Source organism: Neltuma alba, unplaced genomic scaffold (assembly GCF_004799145.2).
Source record: "Neltuma alba isolate B1F8T4 unplaced genomic scaffold, ASM479914v2 tig00011596_pilon, whole genome shotgun sequence".
Classification (NCBI taxonomy): Eukaryota; Viridiplantae; Streptophyta; class Magnoliopsida; order Fabales; family Fabaceae; genus Neltuma; species Neltuma alba.
Genome location: NW_021636248.1, coordinates 927 through 19,097, shown reverse-complemented (window position 1 = coordinate 19,097; position 18,171 = coordinate 927). Strand labels below are relative to the sequence as shown.

Here is an 18,171-nt window from a genome sequence, read left to right as displayed (position 1 = left end):
AATTAGATTGAGTAAAGAAGGATTTTATCCAAGAGGTAATGATTAAAAAAATATTTTAAAAAAATCAAGCTATATTTATTGTAAATAGTTAACTTAACTTTTTTTTTTTAAATATTTATAAATTAGTTGCTTTCCCTTACATGAGTCTTTGAAGCTGATGGACTAATATTAGCCTCCTCAAATATTTTAAAATGTAGTTTAAAAAAAAGGAAAAATCGTTTAAAAAAACTGTTAAAATAAAAAAAAATTGCACACAGGACCGATTCTTAAAAGTTATTATCAAAACTCATATTGATATTGTCATGAGTTCTAATTTATAATTTTTTATTCCAGCGGCTTTCTATGGTTATTTCCCAAAAAGAAAACATTTTAAAAAGTAACGTCGGTTTGGATTCGAACTGGGTAATGGGCCCCACATGGTGGCGTTAAGTCAATCTATGCTCCTCGCAGTGATGGATACGTACTTCGCCAGAACGCGGTGTGTTGGACTCGTTTTCTCAGTTGTGTTTATGAAGCAGTGGGCATTTGAACCGAAAGTGGCAGTGGCAAACAATGAAGATTGCATCAGAATTGACGTTGCTTTTACTTGCTTTCTTCATTCCTCTTCACAACGCAAGCTGGATGGCTTCAGACTCCAAAGTTGCCTCTTCTGATGATTCAGGCAAGTTGCCTCTTCGTCCGCATAATTGTCCCGTACAAGAGCAAAAACACCCACATTTTAGCATTGCACTTTCCCTTGCATTCTTTTAAAATGGTTTCTTTTTTTCTTATTAGTTAACTCGCATCTTCCTCCATTATGTGTTTTCTATATTAAGCTTCTTTAACGAGGCTCTGTTTCTATTTTGACTTGAACATTTGTAGATCACATAGGCATAGATTGTGGGGTGGAGGAGGCGTACCAAGACAGTGAGAGCAACATGTGGTATAAACCAGATTCAGGTTTTGTAGAAACAGGCCAGAATCACAACGTACCATACAACTTCTCCAAATCCCAAATGTCGAAGCAACTTAACACACTGAGAAGTTTTCCAGATGGAAAAAGGAACTGCTATACTCTCACTTCCAGTAGAAACAGCAAGTACATTGTCAGAGCTTTCTTTGCTTATGGAAACTATGACTTGAAGAACAAAAAACCCATTTTTGATTTGTATCTTGGTGTCAATCTCTGGAAGACTATTGAATTTGACGATATCACGTCGTATTATTCTGTTGAGGTTATTCTTGTTGCCTTAGCAGACACCATAAGTGTGTGTCTTGTTAAAACGGGAAAAGGTGTTCCTTTTATTTCGTCCTTGGAATTATGGCTTCTCGGTGATAATATTTATCAAATCTCCAGTTCGATTCCGTTGGATCTCTTGACCCGGTCTACCCCTAGCAAGCCAGGAGACGACAGGTTCATCAGGTACACGTCTGTGTATGACCCTTGGTCAAAATCAAGCATTGAAATACACCACCATGCGAGCGCGCGCGTGTTTTCTCAATTTTATATGAGTTCTATGCTTCCCAGTTCCCACATCAAATCAAGTTACACTTTACATCTTATAAATATTTGTTTTCGACTCTGTTCTCTGTTTGGTAAACGCAGGTTTAAAGATGATACATATGGTCGTGTGTGGTTTAAAAGATCCTTCGGCAGTTCAAGTATAGCCACCACATCAGTAATTATTGACTTAAATGGAACACAAAGTACTAATAACCTGCCGCAACAAGTATTGAAGACTGCAATACTGTCCACGAGCCTGCACCCTACCATGGAAATCTACTCTGATCAACAAACTGATAGTTCCAACGAGTACTTCTGTTACTTTTACTTCTTTGAATTTGATAAGCAAGCAACAAATCAGAAAAGGATCATGAATATTACTTTCAATGATGGTCGCATCCTCTCGGAGCCCATTACTACTCAATATCTGAAGCTACTCACAATTGTTGGGAATATCACGCAAGCAAACCAGCTTCGTATTTCCATCAATCCCACCCCAGAATCTGATTTACCAGCCATGATCAATGCTTTTGAGATTTATAGAGGACTAAAACAACTTAATTCAGAAACTTATCAAGAAGATGGTAACACCCCTCTTTTCCGGATGATTTATTGCATTTGATTACTTGTACCAGAAAGATGCTGATATCTCTTTCTGCATATATACGTATAGAATTCACTGTTGGTTTTTGTATAAAATAACTGTAGGAATAGCAATAGGTTCGTGTTATGTTAAAAATAGTTGGCTTAATAATAGTTGATTTGGTCATGGCTGACTCAATCAATTTTGACTCTAGGTAAATTTACATAAACCCAAATTCTTGTTTTGCTACCCGCGCTTAAATTCTTTAGCGCTTAGTGCTCTTGTTAGGATCACTTTTGAAAGTTTAGGGAAAAATGCATGGAAAGGGAAAAATACTTTTTGTTGGGTAGAAGTTTGACTTGCTATTCTGAAGAAAGAAGTAAAGAGTAGGGCAGCTATAGGATTGCTATAGTCAAAGTCCATGAGTTGGGGGTTGTGAAAGTTACTTTTTGGGGTCTATAAATCTTATCTTCGGCTGAGCAGTAAAAGGGTGTGAAGAATTTGAACTGTGATCTTGGCCCTTGGGGTGGAGAGAGCCAACCTCTCGAAAGTTTGGCAAGTCTATTGGTTCATTGTGTTGTATCTTGTTCTGTGTATCTTGTTTTATTCCTTGTTACTTTGTAATCATCACTTTCATTGTAGCTAATGTATCAGTGTGTGAGAGTCATCTATTCCCTTGTTATTCAGTAAAACCATTATCAATCTCAAGTTTCCCCACTCTTTGTTGTTTATTTCTGATTTTTGTTGTCGTTGTAAGTTTGTTTAGAAGAGGGTCCTATCAGCTTTTTTGTCCTTTCTTTTTTGGCACTCTTCATTCATCAAGCTTAAACTTACTGAACTACTGAAATAGTTATTAATGCTAAAAACAACAGTTGATGCAATTTTTTTTTTTGGCCAACAAAGTTGATGCAATTCAGGGAATCAAAAGTATTTATAACATCATAAATTGGCAAGGAGATCCATGCATTCCAGCTAGTCTTGCTTGGGAAGGGGTCGCTTGCACATCTGATGCCAATCCAAGGGTCACTTCACTGTGAGTACTGCTCTTGTTTTCTTCTGAATCACGCAAGTTTGAAAAGAGATGCTTAACTGTTGAAGATATTAATCTACAGTACTGGCTTCTAAAAGTTATAACTAGATAAGCAATAATATAAGATAAAATAACTTTTTTTTGTCTGCTAATGATAATATATCACTTTGATTCCTGTCATGAGATGTATTTGAAGAACTGGTCATTGATAAAAATCGTATGTCCTTGTTCTATTCTTATAACTAATCCTACACATTAGAATAAGTCTAATTATTGTTATTGATGATGATGATGGTATCATTTTGTTGTTAATTAGATCCTCAATCTTAATGACCATGATATTGCGGGAAAAGTTCTTAGATATATCTACCAAACCAATTATGAATTGGCATGTGTACAAGCTGGATGAATTTTCCAGTAGAACTCATCTTTGATATGCTTATATTTTTATTAATAATTTTCTAGATCTGTCCATCATTTTTGAACAATATACAATATCTCGTGTTGCAATACATTTCAGCTTCTGCTTTTCTCTTATTCGTATGTTTAATAATGGCAAGAAAATGATTCATTCTGCAATTCAAGCAGGAACTTGAGTTCAAGGGGACTAACAGGGAGGATAGATGATTCATTTTCAAAATTCATTAAACTGAGGTCCTTGTAAGTTTTAGTGTCTTTGACACATACCTTGTAAATCCTCATTTTTCTTTATATCCACAAGGCTTCAGAGGCTATCAACTTGCAAAGTTTTCACTCTGCTTATCTAAATGATAACTTTTATGCAGGGATTTATCATATAACAACCTGACAGGAGAAGTGCCTGAATATTTTGCACAGTTACCAGATTTGAAAGTCCTGTAAGTTAAGATCATTTAGCATTCCCATCGTAATTTCCTCAGCCATGTCCTTCCACCATATTTATCATAAAGTCTCTACAGTAATTTAACAGGGAATCAGCTCACAGGTTCAATCCCCAAGCCACTAAGGCTGAAGTCCGAAGCCTCTTTGTCTTTGAGGTTTCTTTCTCTTCTTTAAGTAAATCTACTATAACCAAGAAGTTTCTTGTCCAAATTTTGGCGTTTCTTTTCCTACATTTGACTTGTCATTTGATCTTATAAACATGAGTAGTCTTGCCGTGATGTAGCTCCATTATTTGATACCAATGCCAAATTATGGTTTCTGAGGTTTAAATTATTAGTCTAATTACTTAATGGTATTTGACACTCTTGCATATTAAGCTGTGTTTTTATTTTGGGCTAGTTTGGAAGGAAATCCGGGCCTTTGTCTGGCTGAATCATGTGGAACAAAGAAGCATGCTACCCTCCTCATTGCATGTATAGCAGCATCCATAGCGGTTTTAATAATGACCGTCCTTATTTATCTGATGAACATGAGAATCAAAAGGAAGAAGCAAGGAGGTAATTTCCTGCTTCTTATATCTTTGGCAGTGTTTGAGGCAATAATTTTTTTTATATCATGGTTTTATGAACTGGTATTCCTTATAGTCCACCTTCATTAAACAAGCTTGATTCAATATCAAAAGAAATCCTATTTATCATAGAACAGAGTTTTCTTTCTCTTCTCATTGTAGCCTTTGAACTTGTTTCACAAATTAATGTTCCATCTATGCTGGGATATAGTCATTACAGTTCCAATTGTCTATCAGCTTTTCCGGATTTTATAAGGGAAAAGAAAGAGACAAGACTTAAGAATCTACGTATCCGTTTTTTTTTTTTTTGAAAGAAATATTGTGAACTGTGTGGTTATGGTTATTTACATTGCTTCTGTGAATGTGATGTTTATAGCATTTAAGAAAGAAGGGCGGGAGAATTCAAAGAAACAAGTATTTTCTCTGAGAGAGGTTACTAGAATTACCAGTAACTTCAAAACTGTTATTGGGAAAGGTGGGTTTGGAGAAGTTTACCTTGGCACAGTGCAAGATGGTAAAGAAGTTGCAGTGAAGTTACTTTCTCAGACATCAAGGCAAGGATACAGGGAGTTTCACTCAGAGGTTTGATGCCACAATCATATGCCTGAGGCAATTTTCGTTTATCACTTTTTCTTTGTCCCCATAGTTTTGTTTAGAAAACAAAGACTTCAGAATTTTCAGCATCTTCCTTAAATTCATGATGTTAAACTTCAAACGGCAGGTAGATTTGTTGACTTTCGTTCATCATAAAAACTTGGTTTCTTTTATGGGGTACTGTGAAGAAGGTGATGTGAAAGCATTGATTTATGAATATATGGCAAAGGGGAATCTGCAACAGCTGTTGTCAGGTTAGTTTATGTTGTCACCAAAAGACAAGAACTTCGTATAAGCTTTCTACTTTGCTATGTTGAAGAGAAATTCTTGATGTTACCTGTTGAAGATTATTTTTTATGCCAATGTAGATGCCTGATTTCCTTTTTTTTTCTTTTGAAAAGGATTTAAGAAAAGTATTTTGGTTTGGAAGAGAAATAAATTACTACCTCCAATCCTTAATATAAGAGCTAGTTGGGAAGTTAAATTTGATCCTAAATATAAGATTTCAATATATTTTACCTCTCATCTTTTGTCGAAATATCCCTATTGATTGCAAGGAGCTCCCACCAAGGGACAATTCTAATCATGTAATGGAAATGATTGAAAGAGGATAGTTTAGGGAGATCAACACACATTTGTGACAAATAACCAATTTAACTAATTTTCTTAATATTCCTAAATTAGTTATTCAGCTCTTATATTAAGGACTGGAGATAATATACAATAAGGGATGTAAGTTTTTGTTGAAGACGTGGTTTGATTTACATATACTTTGTTTTCTGCACTCTGCAGATGAAAATACAACTGTTTTGAAGTGGTTTGATAGACTTCAAATTGCCCTGGATGTTGCATTTGGTATGCGAAACCTCACATGTACTTTCTGTTAATGGCTTCTATTTTCCTAGTCTTCTCACTAATCATCTCTATACTAACATACTAAAGGTGTATGGGTGTCTTGATGGAAATGCAGGATTGGAGTATTTGCATTATGGTATCAAGCCTCCCATAGTTCACAGGGACTTGAAGACCTCCAATATTTTGTTGGATGAGAACATGCAAGCTAAAATTTCTGACTTCGGACTGTGTAGATCTTTTGAAAATGAACATGATAGTCATATATCAACTAGACCAGCTGGCACATTGGGTTATCTTGATCCTGAGTAAGCATTGTAGATTACAAATTTTTACCAAATATCTTGTTTTATACATGAAATCTCTGCAGGAGTCTCATCATTTTGTGGCTTAATAAACTGCAGCAGCATGACACCCACACCCACACACGCATATATATCAGAAACAAAGTTTTGAGACTTTAGTTAGAATCCCAGTGCTTTCAACCATTTACCTAGTGCTAAAGATAGGAGCTCAAAGCATAGATTCGCCTATCCTCTTGGTAAATTTCATATGAAATGAAGAAAATAAAGATCATACTATTGACTCTTATTTCATATGTAGATTTCGAAGCTCTGGAAATTTGAATAGAAAGAGTGATGTTTACAGCTTTGGGATAATTCTGCTTGAGCTAATCACTGGACAACCTGCAATGAAACCAGAATCACTTGGAATCAAGATACAATTACTTGATTGGGTTAATCCTAAACTTAACAATGGAGATATTGACTCCATAGTTGATCCAAGGTTAGAAGGACAGTACAATAGAAGTTCAGCGTGGAAACTTGTAGAAATTGCCATGTCCTGCGCCCAACCTACTGCAATCCAAAGGCCTGAGATAAGTGAAGTGTTGACTGAGCTAAAGGACTGTTTGGCTTCAGAAATAAGCCATGAAAGATCAGAGAGCAGCATGAGAAGGTCCAGGAATAATTCACTGGAAACAAGTTCTTTGAATCCTTTTCAGATTGATTCATCATTAGGCCCACATGCTAGATAAGCTTGTTTAGAATTTCCAATTATGAAGTCTTGAGTGTGTTGTACAGTGGACAATAGACTGTTTTTTGTTGGTTCTCAGTTTGTAATGGCATTTTCGGCTTCATGGTAGACTAATCCCCTGCGCTTAATTTTCTTTCAAACCACATGAAGTTCAAAATGCTAAATCAATTATGTTTAGGGAAGGCGATGATCAATAGAGACTTCTGAAGATATTATTGAACATACGAAGTTGATTACCAACAAAGAGTGAGATATTTCTCTTAATTTTATGCCCAGGCTAGGAGGCAGGTTTTTGGACGTATTGCTTAGCAATATTAATACAGGATTTTAAAAAAAAAAAATTCAACTTGATCGAGCGCCTTACCAAATGCTTTAATAACACCAAATTAAATTGATGCCAACTTAATTCTGAGTTGGCAACTAATTGTGCCCAGAATTCAATTAATTTATTTGAAACAATTTTTTTTTTAATCGACCTTTCTCACCTTCTAGGTATTCTAACATTTTAAACACCAACATGTAATTATATTACTATTCTTCCCTGCCCACCTACTAACCTCATATGAGTTGACATTTTACTCAATTATAATTACAATTAAACATGCAAGCAAATGTCGATTAGCACCAAATAATTAGTCTTTCAACAGCACTACTTGAGATTTGAGATTCTCAATGAGAAATTATTTGCGGATGACTTGTTGGTAAGCATCATAAATGTGTGTGAAAGTCTGAAAGATGAGTGATGAAAAAAAGGGGGCAATTTTTATAGGGGGAAAAATCATTTTTGTTGGCTGTGAAATGATAAAGCGAAATAGAACAAGAGAGAAAGTTAGAAGAAGAGAGCGAGAAAAGAATTTCTTATATTTTGATGGATTAAATACAACTGAGAAGAAATAAAGATATGAATATACAACTTTAATCTAATCAAAATCTACAAACTTAATGATAATAGGAGATACTCTGAGATGATTAACAAACTAAAAGTTCTTTCTTACATAATACTCGTAACTGTCTGGAGCGGATTCAATAAAATATGAATTATTCCAATAATCAATGTTGTAGAGTGAGTTTTGTACATAAATGGCATTATATTATTAGGATTTTATATTATAGAGTGACTTTTACTCTTTTGTCCTATGGATGCGTGAGTTGTCAGGCTGAGAATTTGAGGAAGTCAGAGGTACCACTACTTATTGAGTCAAGTCAATCTAAATTAATGGGGACTTCATCCCAAAGAGCTTCCTTCTTCTTTGAGCCCGTTCTATTATACCATTTATATGTGCGTCTAGGTGATCGAAACTGGCAGTGTCAAACATGAACATTGCATCTGAATGGATGCTTCTTTTCCTTGCTTTCTTCATTCCTCTTCAACTCCCAAGCTTGTTAGCCTCTACTGATACAGGTAGTTTAAAAAAAAAAAAACAATTTTACTTTTCACCATTTTTCTTATGGTATACTCACATTTTCCACAATGAACTGAATCTAGTCCCCAGGATCATATAACTCTCAGTCTGGTTACTTTAGCTTCTTTCTGTAATAATCTTGGTATCGCATTAATGGTTTTGGTCATTCTGTTGAACTTGAACATTTATAGGTTACATAAACATAGATTGTGGGGCAGAGGAGGCCTACACTGACAGTGACAGCAATATTTGGTACCAAACAGATTCAGGCTTTGTAGAAACAGGCAAGAATCACAAATTACCCTCAGGTTACAGCTTCGATCAACCCCAAATGTCGAAGCAGCTCAACACATTGAGAAGCTTCCCGGACGGAGTTAGGAACTGCTATACCCTCACTCCCAAACAGGGTAAAAACAACAAGTATCTAGTTAGAGCTTTCTTTGCTTACAGAAACTACGACTTGAAGCACACGCCACCTTCTTTTGATGTGTATCTTGGCGTGAATCATTGGAACACTATTGAGTTTGGGGATCTCTACATGTATTTTCCCATTGAAGTCACTCATTTTGCTTTGTCAGATACCATAAGTGTGTGTCTTGTGAACATTGGAAAAGGGGTTCCTTTCATTTCGTCCTTGGAACTCTGGCTTCTTACTGATTCTACTTATCGAACCTCCAGTTCGTTTCCGCTGGATATCTTGACTCGGTCAACCTTTAGCATGTCTGAAGATACCTTGTTCGTCAGGTACCTTTTTCATCTGTTTAAAAAACAAAATTATAAGTGAACTGGTGAGGGTGGTAGGAAGGTTGTGAAAAAGTTTAAATTTTTGCTTCTGACACTGTTCCGCACATTCAGGTTTGAAGATGATGTGTATGATCGTGTGTGGTTTAACAGAATAGTCGGCAATTCAAAGAAAATATCCACATCAGCAACTATTGATTCTTATGGAATAGAAAATACTAACAAGCTGCCATCACAAGTATTGAAGACTGCAATACAGTCTCTGAGTCTCAACTCTTCCTTGGAAATCTACTTCAATAACCATACTGATAGTTCACACGTGTATTATATCAACCTTTACTTCTTTGAATTTGATCAGCGTGTAACAACTCAGAAAAGGATCGTGGATGTTACTTTCAATGATAAAAGCATCCTCACAGATCCCTTTACTACACAACATCTGAAGCTCGTCACAATTGTTCAGAATATCACACAAGCAGACCATCTTCGTATTTCGATCAAAGCCACCCCAGAATCTGATTTGCCAGCCATGATCAATGCCTTTGAGGTTTATAGAGTACTAAGCCTGACTAATTCAGCAACTTATCAAGAGGATGGTAATTTATTTTTCTTTTATTGCCTGATTCACTGCATTTACGTATATCTGAATGGACAATGATGTCACTTTTTCTGCATATATATAGCACAAGCCTCCTTTTGTACAGGGATGAAAATGGATGGTTACTAGGCTCAACAATAGTTGTATGGGTCATGGTTAACTAATTTTGACTCTATCTGAATTCACATAAACCCAGCTACATAATTCTTTTTGTCGTTCCTTCATTGGCACTCTTCTTTCATATTGCTTAAATTTGCTGAAAGTAATGAAATTGTTGTTAATGATGAAAACAACAGCTGATACTATTCTGAAAATCAAACATATTTATGGTATCCCCATCATAAATTGGCAAGGGGACCCATGCATTCCAAACCACTTTGCTTGGGAAGAGCTTACTTGCAGCTCTGATGGCACTCCAAGGATTATTTCACTGTGAGTACTGCTCCTCTCTTCTTTGAAGCATCTAAGATTGAAAGAGATGCATAACCATTGAAACTCTAAAAGAAAGTACTGGCTTCCAAAAGTTATGACTAGATATACAATGACATATGATGAAATAATTATACCATTTTTAGCAAAAGATGATATATCACTTTGCTTTTAATTAATTAGACCCACAATCTTAATGACTACAGTATTGGAGGGACATTTCTTAAATAGATCTGGTTTATAAAAGATATATGTACCAAACTAGTTATGAATATGCCGGATGAATTTTTCAATGGAACCCATCTTTGAGATGCTTATATTTTTCTTAATAATTTTCTTGATCTCTGTGTCCCATCTCCTATAGCAATACATTTTCAGCTCTTGCTTCTTGATACATACCAGACTAGTTATGTTTATAATGGCAAGAAGATCATTCCTTCTAGAATTCTGACAGGAACTTGAGCTCAAGGGGACTAACAGGGCCGATAGATGTTTCCTTTTCAAGATTCTCTGAACTACAGTCCTTGTAAGTTCTAGTGCTTTTTTTGACGCATGCCTTCATGGTTCATCTGACAGGCCTTCATCTAAATAACAAATCTCATGTAGGGACTTATCATACAACAAACTGACTGGAGAAGTACCAGAATTTCTTGCACAGCTATCAAATTTGAAATTCCTGTAAGTTAACATCTTTTACCATTCCCACAGTAACTTCCTTAACCATTTCCTTCCTGCATGTGCATCACAAGTCTGTGCAGTAATTTGACAGGGAATCAGCTCACAGGTTCAATCCCCAAATCACTGTTGCTTAAGTCAAATACCACTTTGTCATTAAGGTTTGTTTATTTTCTTTTAAGTAATTCTAATACAATCAAACAGTTTCTTCCTGGAATTAGCTGTCTTGGCCAGTGTAGTTTCCATTATGGGATATCGATGCCAAATTGCGGTTTCTGATGTCCCAATCACTAACCTAATTAGGCGATGACGTTTGACACTTTAAATTTTTTTCCCCCTTTTCTTGGCTAGATTGGAAAGAAATCCAGGTCTTTGTCTGGCCAGATCATGCAAGACAAAGAAGAATCTTGTTCCATTAATTGCATCTATTGCAGCATCCGTGGCAGTTCTAGTAATGATTGTCCTTACTTTCCTGATGATCCGGAGAATCAAAAAGAAAAACGGAGGTATATATTTTCCTTCTTTTTCAATCTTTCACAGTCCCTGCTGTAACCATTATTTTGTTTCAATCATTTCTCTGTGAGCTTGTAGTCCATTCATTTAACATGATTGAATTCAATATCAAAAGAAATATAATTTACCAAAGAACTGCATTTTTTTAAACTTGGCCTTACAACTTAATGTCCTGTTTGTGCTGGGATGTAGTCATTACAGTTTCAATTTCTTAAGAGTTCACTGAGGAAAAGAAAGAGACAAGATTAAGGGTCGACATTTCCATTTTGAAAGCTCAAATATATATATATATATATATATATATATTTGGAGAAATATCGTGAATGGTATGACCATAATTACTTACATTGCCGCTGTGATGTTTGCAGTATCTAAGAAAGATTGGCAAGAGAAATCAGACAAATACGTATTTTCTTTAAGGGATGTTAATAGAATTACCAATAACTTCAAAACTAAAATTGGAAAAGGAGGATTTGGAGAAGTTTACCTTGGTACTATGCAAGATGGTAGAGATGTTGCTGTCAAGCTACTTTCTCAGACATCAAGGCAAGGGGATAGGGAGTTTCACTCGGAGGTTTGACGTGACGATCACAAACCTTAAAAGGAGTTCATTCTATCAGATTTTCCCTTTCCTTCGTATTTTTGTCTATCGGGCAAACGCTTGAGAATTTTCAACGTTTTCCCTAAATGCATAAAGTTAACTTCCAACTGCAGGTAAATTTGTTGACTATCGTTCACCATAAAAACCTGGTTTCTTTTGTGGGGTATTGTGACGAAGGTGACGTGAAAGCATTGATCTATGAATATATGGACCAGGGGAATCTGCAAGGGCTATTGTCAGGTTAGTTATTTAGTGATTAAAAGACAAAAAACCTTTGTTTGGGCTTTCTTGATAAGAGAAATGCATCAGATTACGTGGCTTGAAAATTATTTATGTTGATAAAGATGCTTTCTTTCTTTATTTTGAATGAACTCAAGAAAAATGTTCTGGTTTGGAAGTGTGATATTGTAAGAGATGGAAGCTTTCCCTGAAGACTTGGTTTGATAGTAATGTATGCTTTGTTTTCTGAACTCAGCAGGTAGAAATCCAAATGTCTTGAAGTGGTCAGAAAGACTTCAAATTGCTGTGGATGTTGCACTTGGTATGTGAATCCTCACTCTTCTTCATGGCTTCTATATTTTCCCTGTCTTCTCATCAATCATCTCTAATCAGATAAAGGTGTGTGTGGTGCTTAATGGAAATCAGGATTGGACTATTCGCATAATGGTATTAGGCCACCAGTAGTTCATAGAGACTTGAAGACTTCCAATATTTTGTTGAATAAAAAGATGCAAGGCAAGATTTCTGATTTTGGACTCTGTAGACCTTTCATAAATGAAAATGACGCTCATATATCAACCATACCAGCAGGCACATTTGGCTATCTTGATCCCGAGTAAGTAGCATAGTTTCAAAGTTTCATTAAATTTAATATCATGATAGTCAATTGCAGATAAAATCTAGTCACCTATCCTCTAAGTAAATTTCATATAATGGTTAAGAATGAGATAACGAGGATTGAACTTTTGACCCCTTATTTTATCTGTAGATTTCAAAGAACTGGAAAGTTGAACAAAAAGAGTGATGTCTACAGTTTTGGGGTAATTTTGCTGGAGCTGATCACAGGGCAACGTCCTATAAAAGAAGAGGCATCACTTGAAAACAAGAGTCACTTGCTTCATTGGGTTAATCGTAAACTTAAGAATGGAGATATTAAATCTATAGTTGATCCAAGGTTACAAGGAGAATATAATACAAGTTCAGCTTGGAAATTTATAGAGACTGCTATGGGCTGCGTTCCACCTAAAGCGATCCAAAGGCCTGACATTAGTGAAGTATTAAGTGAGCTGAAGATCTGTTTAAACTTGAACCAACAACAGACCCATACTCGTGAAAGATCAGAGACAGAGAGCAGCAGAAGAAATCCCAACAATTCATTGGATATGGGCTCTCTGAACTCACTGGGTATTGAATCAACAGCAGGCCCATATGCTAGATAAGTTTATTTATAATTTAATTATTAAGTCTCATCTTTCGAGTGTAAAAACTTGCTTCGAGTCGACTGTTTGTTTCTTATCAGATTTTTAATTTTTTTTACTGATATGTTTGACTTAATAAGATTAATCACTGCAGAATTGTCTTTCAAAAAAATAGTTAAGAGTTAATTCAATTATCAAATCAAAATAATAAAATTACACTACTAACTCATCTGGCTAATTTTAACCAACTCTTTTACCAACGTGATTCAACTAATTGATTTTTATTAAAGAATAGAGAGACTAACTTTTCCCCCCTCAAATATACCTTTTACATAGGAGAGAGCAGGGAAAATAAGAGATTAACAAAGAAAATTTGATATAAATTGGAAAAGACTCAATGTGACAATGTCCAAGGTACCGTTGTCAAGGGACTAAAAGTAGTTGAAAAGACTAAATTAGAATAACTTTATGATGCTTTTCTTCCTACTATTTACTTATTTTCCTTATTCAGCAGTCTATATTTACACAAACACACACTCTCCCCTTTATTGGGTACTCGAATTAATGGCACAAGTTTTCGTATAGACTCCCACCATTCTCACCAAATACATTTATATACATTCCATCTACGTGCATATCCATGCAACCAATTAAGACCTATATTTTTCAACACATAAGACGCCTAAATGCAGAAAACAATTTATTCAATCCTTTTCGCGGTAGTGTTTGGCATATTCCATCACATTGGGAAGATAAAATTTAAAAGGTAAACAAGTATCTATCTTCCAGACAATATACTGAAGTCTGAATCAAATTGCAAAGCACTCGTACTCATGGAACTGCTTGAATTGGTGGGTTGGTCGCTGGTCACTTCCTTGCTCATCTCCAATTCCAAACATCCCCTTAGTTCATAAACTACTTGACTTATATCAGGCCTTTGACTTGCAGTTGGTGCAGTGCATGACATGGCTACCTGTAGGAATTTCCCAGCCGAATCAACACTATATTTTCCTTGGACCCTTGAGTCAATAATGGACTTGATATTCTCGTTTTTAACTTTAGGGGTAACCCATTGAAGCAGGAAAGTGAAGGTATTGTTTGGTTGCCTTTTCGCTGCTGGTTGTCCAGTGATTAGCTCTAGCAGAATTATTCCAAAACTATAAATATCACTTCCTTTTGTAAGGTTGCCAGAACTTTGAAACCTGTAAAAATTTAACATCCACATTATGGAAGCAGAAGATTTCAACAGAATTAGTTTAGTTTATTTGTACATCAAAAACAAAATGAGCCTGATTAGTCTTCCAATCCAAATAATGTTCTTTACAAATTCTCTCTGTATTGCCTTGATTTTCTTGAACGCACGCAAACCTTAAAACTAATTTGATGGGATTCTTAGCTGAAGAATATATATATATATATATATATATATATTATTAATGAAGTGCTTACTCGGGATCAAGATAACCAATTGTCCCAGCTGGACGAGTTGAGACATGGCTATCGATATCATTTGCAAATGCTCTAGACAATCCAAAATCAGCAATCTTAGCTTCCATATTTTCATCTAACAAAATGTTAGTAGTCTTCAAGTCTCTATGTACTATTGCTGGCTTACAACCATCATGCAAATATTCTAATCCTGCAATTTCATTCATTGCATAACCAAACAAATTATGTGTGGCAGAATTAGATCAAAACAAAACTTTATAATTTCCATATATACGAATTGAAAATTCAATCATGTAACTCAAAAAGGTTAATGTATGGATAGTTTTGCTTACCACGTGCTGCATCTAGTGCAATTTGAAGCCTGTTCTTCCATTTCAAAGCATGCCTGTTGTTACCTATATATAAAATAGTATAATGAGATTTCTTCTATATATACCTTCAAATGTTGCTCAATCAATTAATACCGTGTTATGCATAGAAAATATCTAGTCTTGCTTTTTAATTTGAAGCAAGATTTCATACCCGACAAGTGTTGACGGAGGTCACCATTAGCCATATACTCATAAATTAATGCCCTTGCACCAGTTTCTTTGCAATACCCAATCAGAGAGACCAAGTGTCTATGATGAACAACCATCAAGAGTTCTACCTATAACTTAGATGTAACTTTATCAACTCTATGTGAATCAGATGATAGTGAACAAAATATTTTTCTAACAATTGTGTCATAAAACAGGAATATAATTTGAACTAACCTCTGATCGAAATTCTCTATGACCTTGCACTGATGATTGAGAAAGTAATTTTACTGCAACTTGAGTATCATTCTTAAGAGTGCCTAAATAAACCTTTCCAAATCCTCCTTCTCCAATTAAGTTCTGTGAGTTATTAGTGATCTCAAGAACGTTAGAGTAAGAAAATGCTTTACTTCTTAATTTTGATGATTCATGCCTAGTAAAATTCCCTGCAAAAAGATATATCAATAGTGTTAGAAATGTGGACCTTGGCATTCAGATGTTTTCTTTAGCATATCAAATGGAATTAGTGGATTCCAACATGAAAGAGAGTTCACATAATCTTGTGCAAACCTTTCAGTCTTCTTATCCTAAAGATCCATATTCCAAGCAAAACCAAGATTACAACGATCAAAGCAGAGACAGAGGGTATCAGGGGAATAGCGAACTTATGTTTTTTGCATCGAGCCGTCAAGCAAAGATCAGGGTTACCATCCAAACTGAAAGATAATCAAATAATAAGTTAATTAGTATTATCATAGACTTGTCAATTTTACTGATGATCATGTCAGATCAAATAATTATAAATCGTGTCCAGTTACCTTAAAACGAAATAAAATTGTCCTACCATCATTGAAACACAAACAGTTTTATCATATTAAATTAATGTTGACCAACTGATTTTTCTTCAATTTAAAAAAAAAAATAAAAGGCTCTTAAAGCTAAGTAACTATGATAGATAAACAATGAGAAACCTCATTTCCAAATCTGACTTCTCCTTCAGAATATTCGGAATTGAACCAGTAAGCTCGTTGCCTCTCAAATTACTGCAAGAAAGTCATTGTTGAAATATATTCACTTATTAGGTGATCTACAAGTTATCATGGTACATATGGACTATTAGTAATCGAAATCCTACACCAACAACTTACAGGACTTTCAACTTCGGCAATTTAGCTAGAAATTCTGGTATTGTTCCTGATAAGTTATTATCTGACAAATCCCTGAAACAGCAAAAACATCATTTTACATGGTGAAATTCTTAGACTGAAGATGTGGTCATAATTAAGCACTATATACTTACAGGGACTCTAACTCCGTAAGTTCTGAGAATGAAATACTTATGTGTCCTGTTAACTTGCTCGTGCTCAAGTTTCTGCTTGGAATAATTCGAACATGTGGTCAAAACATACTAAGATAGGGTGATTATAAAATTTTCTCAAGTATAGCTTCTTTCTTATTAATGGCTAATGTTGTTGGAAATATCGGAGAACATTAATTATTAGGTTGAGACATGCCCAAGAGATTCCATCTAAGGATAGACAGGTCACAAAACAGAGCACATAAATGCTACGTAACCTAAGTTAAGAAACAAAGAGCAGAGTTAGGTTCTTACCAACATGTTGGACTTAAAGTTAGGAAACATGATGCTTACTTGGTCAACATTTGACTAAGTCAATAAAGTATGTTTACTAATTTTAATTTGAAATTATTTTAAAAATAAAATGAATAATTGAGACAGGACTACTAAATCTTTACAAAACGACTAAAAGTATACTTGGCAATATAAATTAACAAATCTTTCATCAAAAAGGGAAAAAAGGACAAGAATAAGATCAAATTAAATTGACCCCATCTACTCAAGTTTACATTTATCAAATCTTTTGAAGCCAGAAGTGGAACTGATCAAACCTTATGACTTTGGGAATCAAACCTTGTGATTTTAATTCAAGAAGTGAAATACTTACAATGAGGTGATCCTTGCGTAAGAGTGGCTGGTGCCAGAACTGCACATAAGTCCCTCCCATGCGTAATTGGGAATACATGGGTCAGCTTGCCAATCCAATTTAGAGATTTTGTATGCGATTTTGATGTCCCAGATGGCATCCACTATTTTTACAGATAATAAATATGTTCTCAGAAGTTGAAGCCAAAACGTGCACACACTGAAATGATATAAGATATAGCAGGAAACAATTCAAACAAGGAAAACTGATCTGATATACCGTCTCTTTGGTCTGTTGGTAAAGTTAGAGGTGATTTAATTGATAGACCTCGAATGCATTGAGGATTGGAGGCGCAGCAGATTCTGATGTTGCACTTATGCTGAAACGAAGACAACTTTGATTTGTAGCTGCAGAAACGGTCTGCGGCTTCAGGTATTCAAGAGTTATGGGCTTTGGGAGGAATTTTTCATCGTTAACAGTAATATCGATCACTCTTTTCTGCCCAAGGGGAAGCTTCTCAATTTCAACAAAATGAAAATAGACGAAATATGTGAAAGAATATTGAAATAGACCGCCCCCAGAAGAACCACAGTCAAAGTTTAAAGGAGAGGAGCGATTCGATGATTTGGCTGCAGATAGTAGAACTCCTGCTGGTAATCTGTAAGGATCAATTGTTCTCTGGGGATCAATATCCACAGATTTATTGAACACATGCCAATCTGTCAAGTTCAACTTGTTGTCCCCCCCCACATACGATCATAGATGTCATCCATGTACCTACATGTTCACATTATTACATAATTGAATATCAGAATTGCTCCCATGTAAAAGCAGAACATAAAAATCATAAGAGCTGGACAATGAAAATGTGGAAAAC

At 35.3% G+C, this 18,171-nt stretch overlaps 2 protein-coding genes across 2 annotated transcripts; one reads left to right on the top strand and one right to left on the bottom strand.

Moving 5' to 3' along the window:
• Positions 1–489: 489 nt before the first annotated feature.
• Positions 490–13,405, top strand: LOC114715525 (putative leucine-rich repeat receptor-like serine/threonine-protein kinase At2g19230). Its single transcript, XM_028900394.1, has 22 exons — positions 490–661; positions 862–1,402; positions 1,586–2,067; positions 2,970–3,099; positions 3,685–3,756; positions 3,882–3,953; positions 4,035–4,112; positions 4,357–4,514; positions 4,902–5,107; positions 5,247–5,373; positions 5,912–5,974; positions 6,090–6,279; positions 6,575–7,005; positions 8,601–9,153; positions 9,265–9,746; positions 10,045–10,180; positions 11,204–11,358; positions 11,734–11,939; positions 12,080–12,206; positions 12,445–12,507; positions 12,612–12,801; positions 12,955–13,405. Exons 1-22 carry the CDS (start codon positions 553–555, stop codon positions 13,403–13,405), a joined length of 5,022 nt encoding a protein of 1,673 aa, XP_028756227.1. The 5' UTR covers positions 490–552.
• A 523-nt stretch (positions 13,406–13,928) lies between these two features.
• On the bottom strand, positions 13,929–17,602 carry LOC114715524 (probable LRR receptor-like serine/threonine-protein kinase At2g28960). The gene is made up of 11 exons (XM_028900393.1): positions 17,574–17,602; positions 17,316–17,457; positions 16,652–16,723; positions 16,500–16,571; positions 16,323–16,394; positions 15,922–16,067; positions 15,589–15,797; positions 15,356–15,482; positions 15,166–15,228; positions 14,834–15,023; positions 13,929–14,586 (listed from the first exon to the last, which is right to left on the bottom strand). Exons 2-11 carry the CDS (start codon positions 17,360–17,362, stop codon positions 14,163–14,165), a joined length of 1,422 nt encoding a protein of 473 aa, XP_028756226.1. The 5' UTR covers positions 17,363–17,457; positions 17,574–17,602; the 3' UTR covers positions 13,929–14,162.
• Between the last annotated feature and the right edge of the window lie 569 nt (positions 17,603–18,171).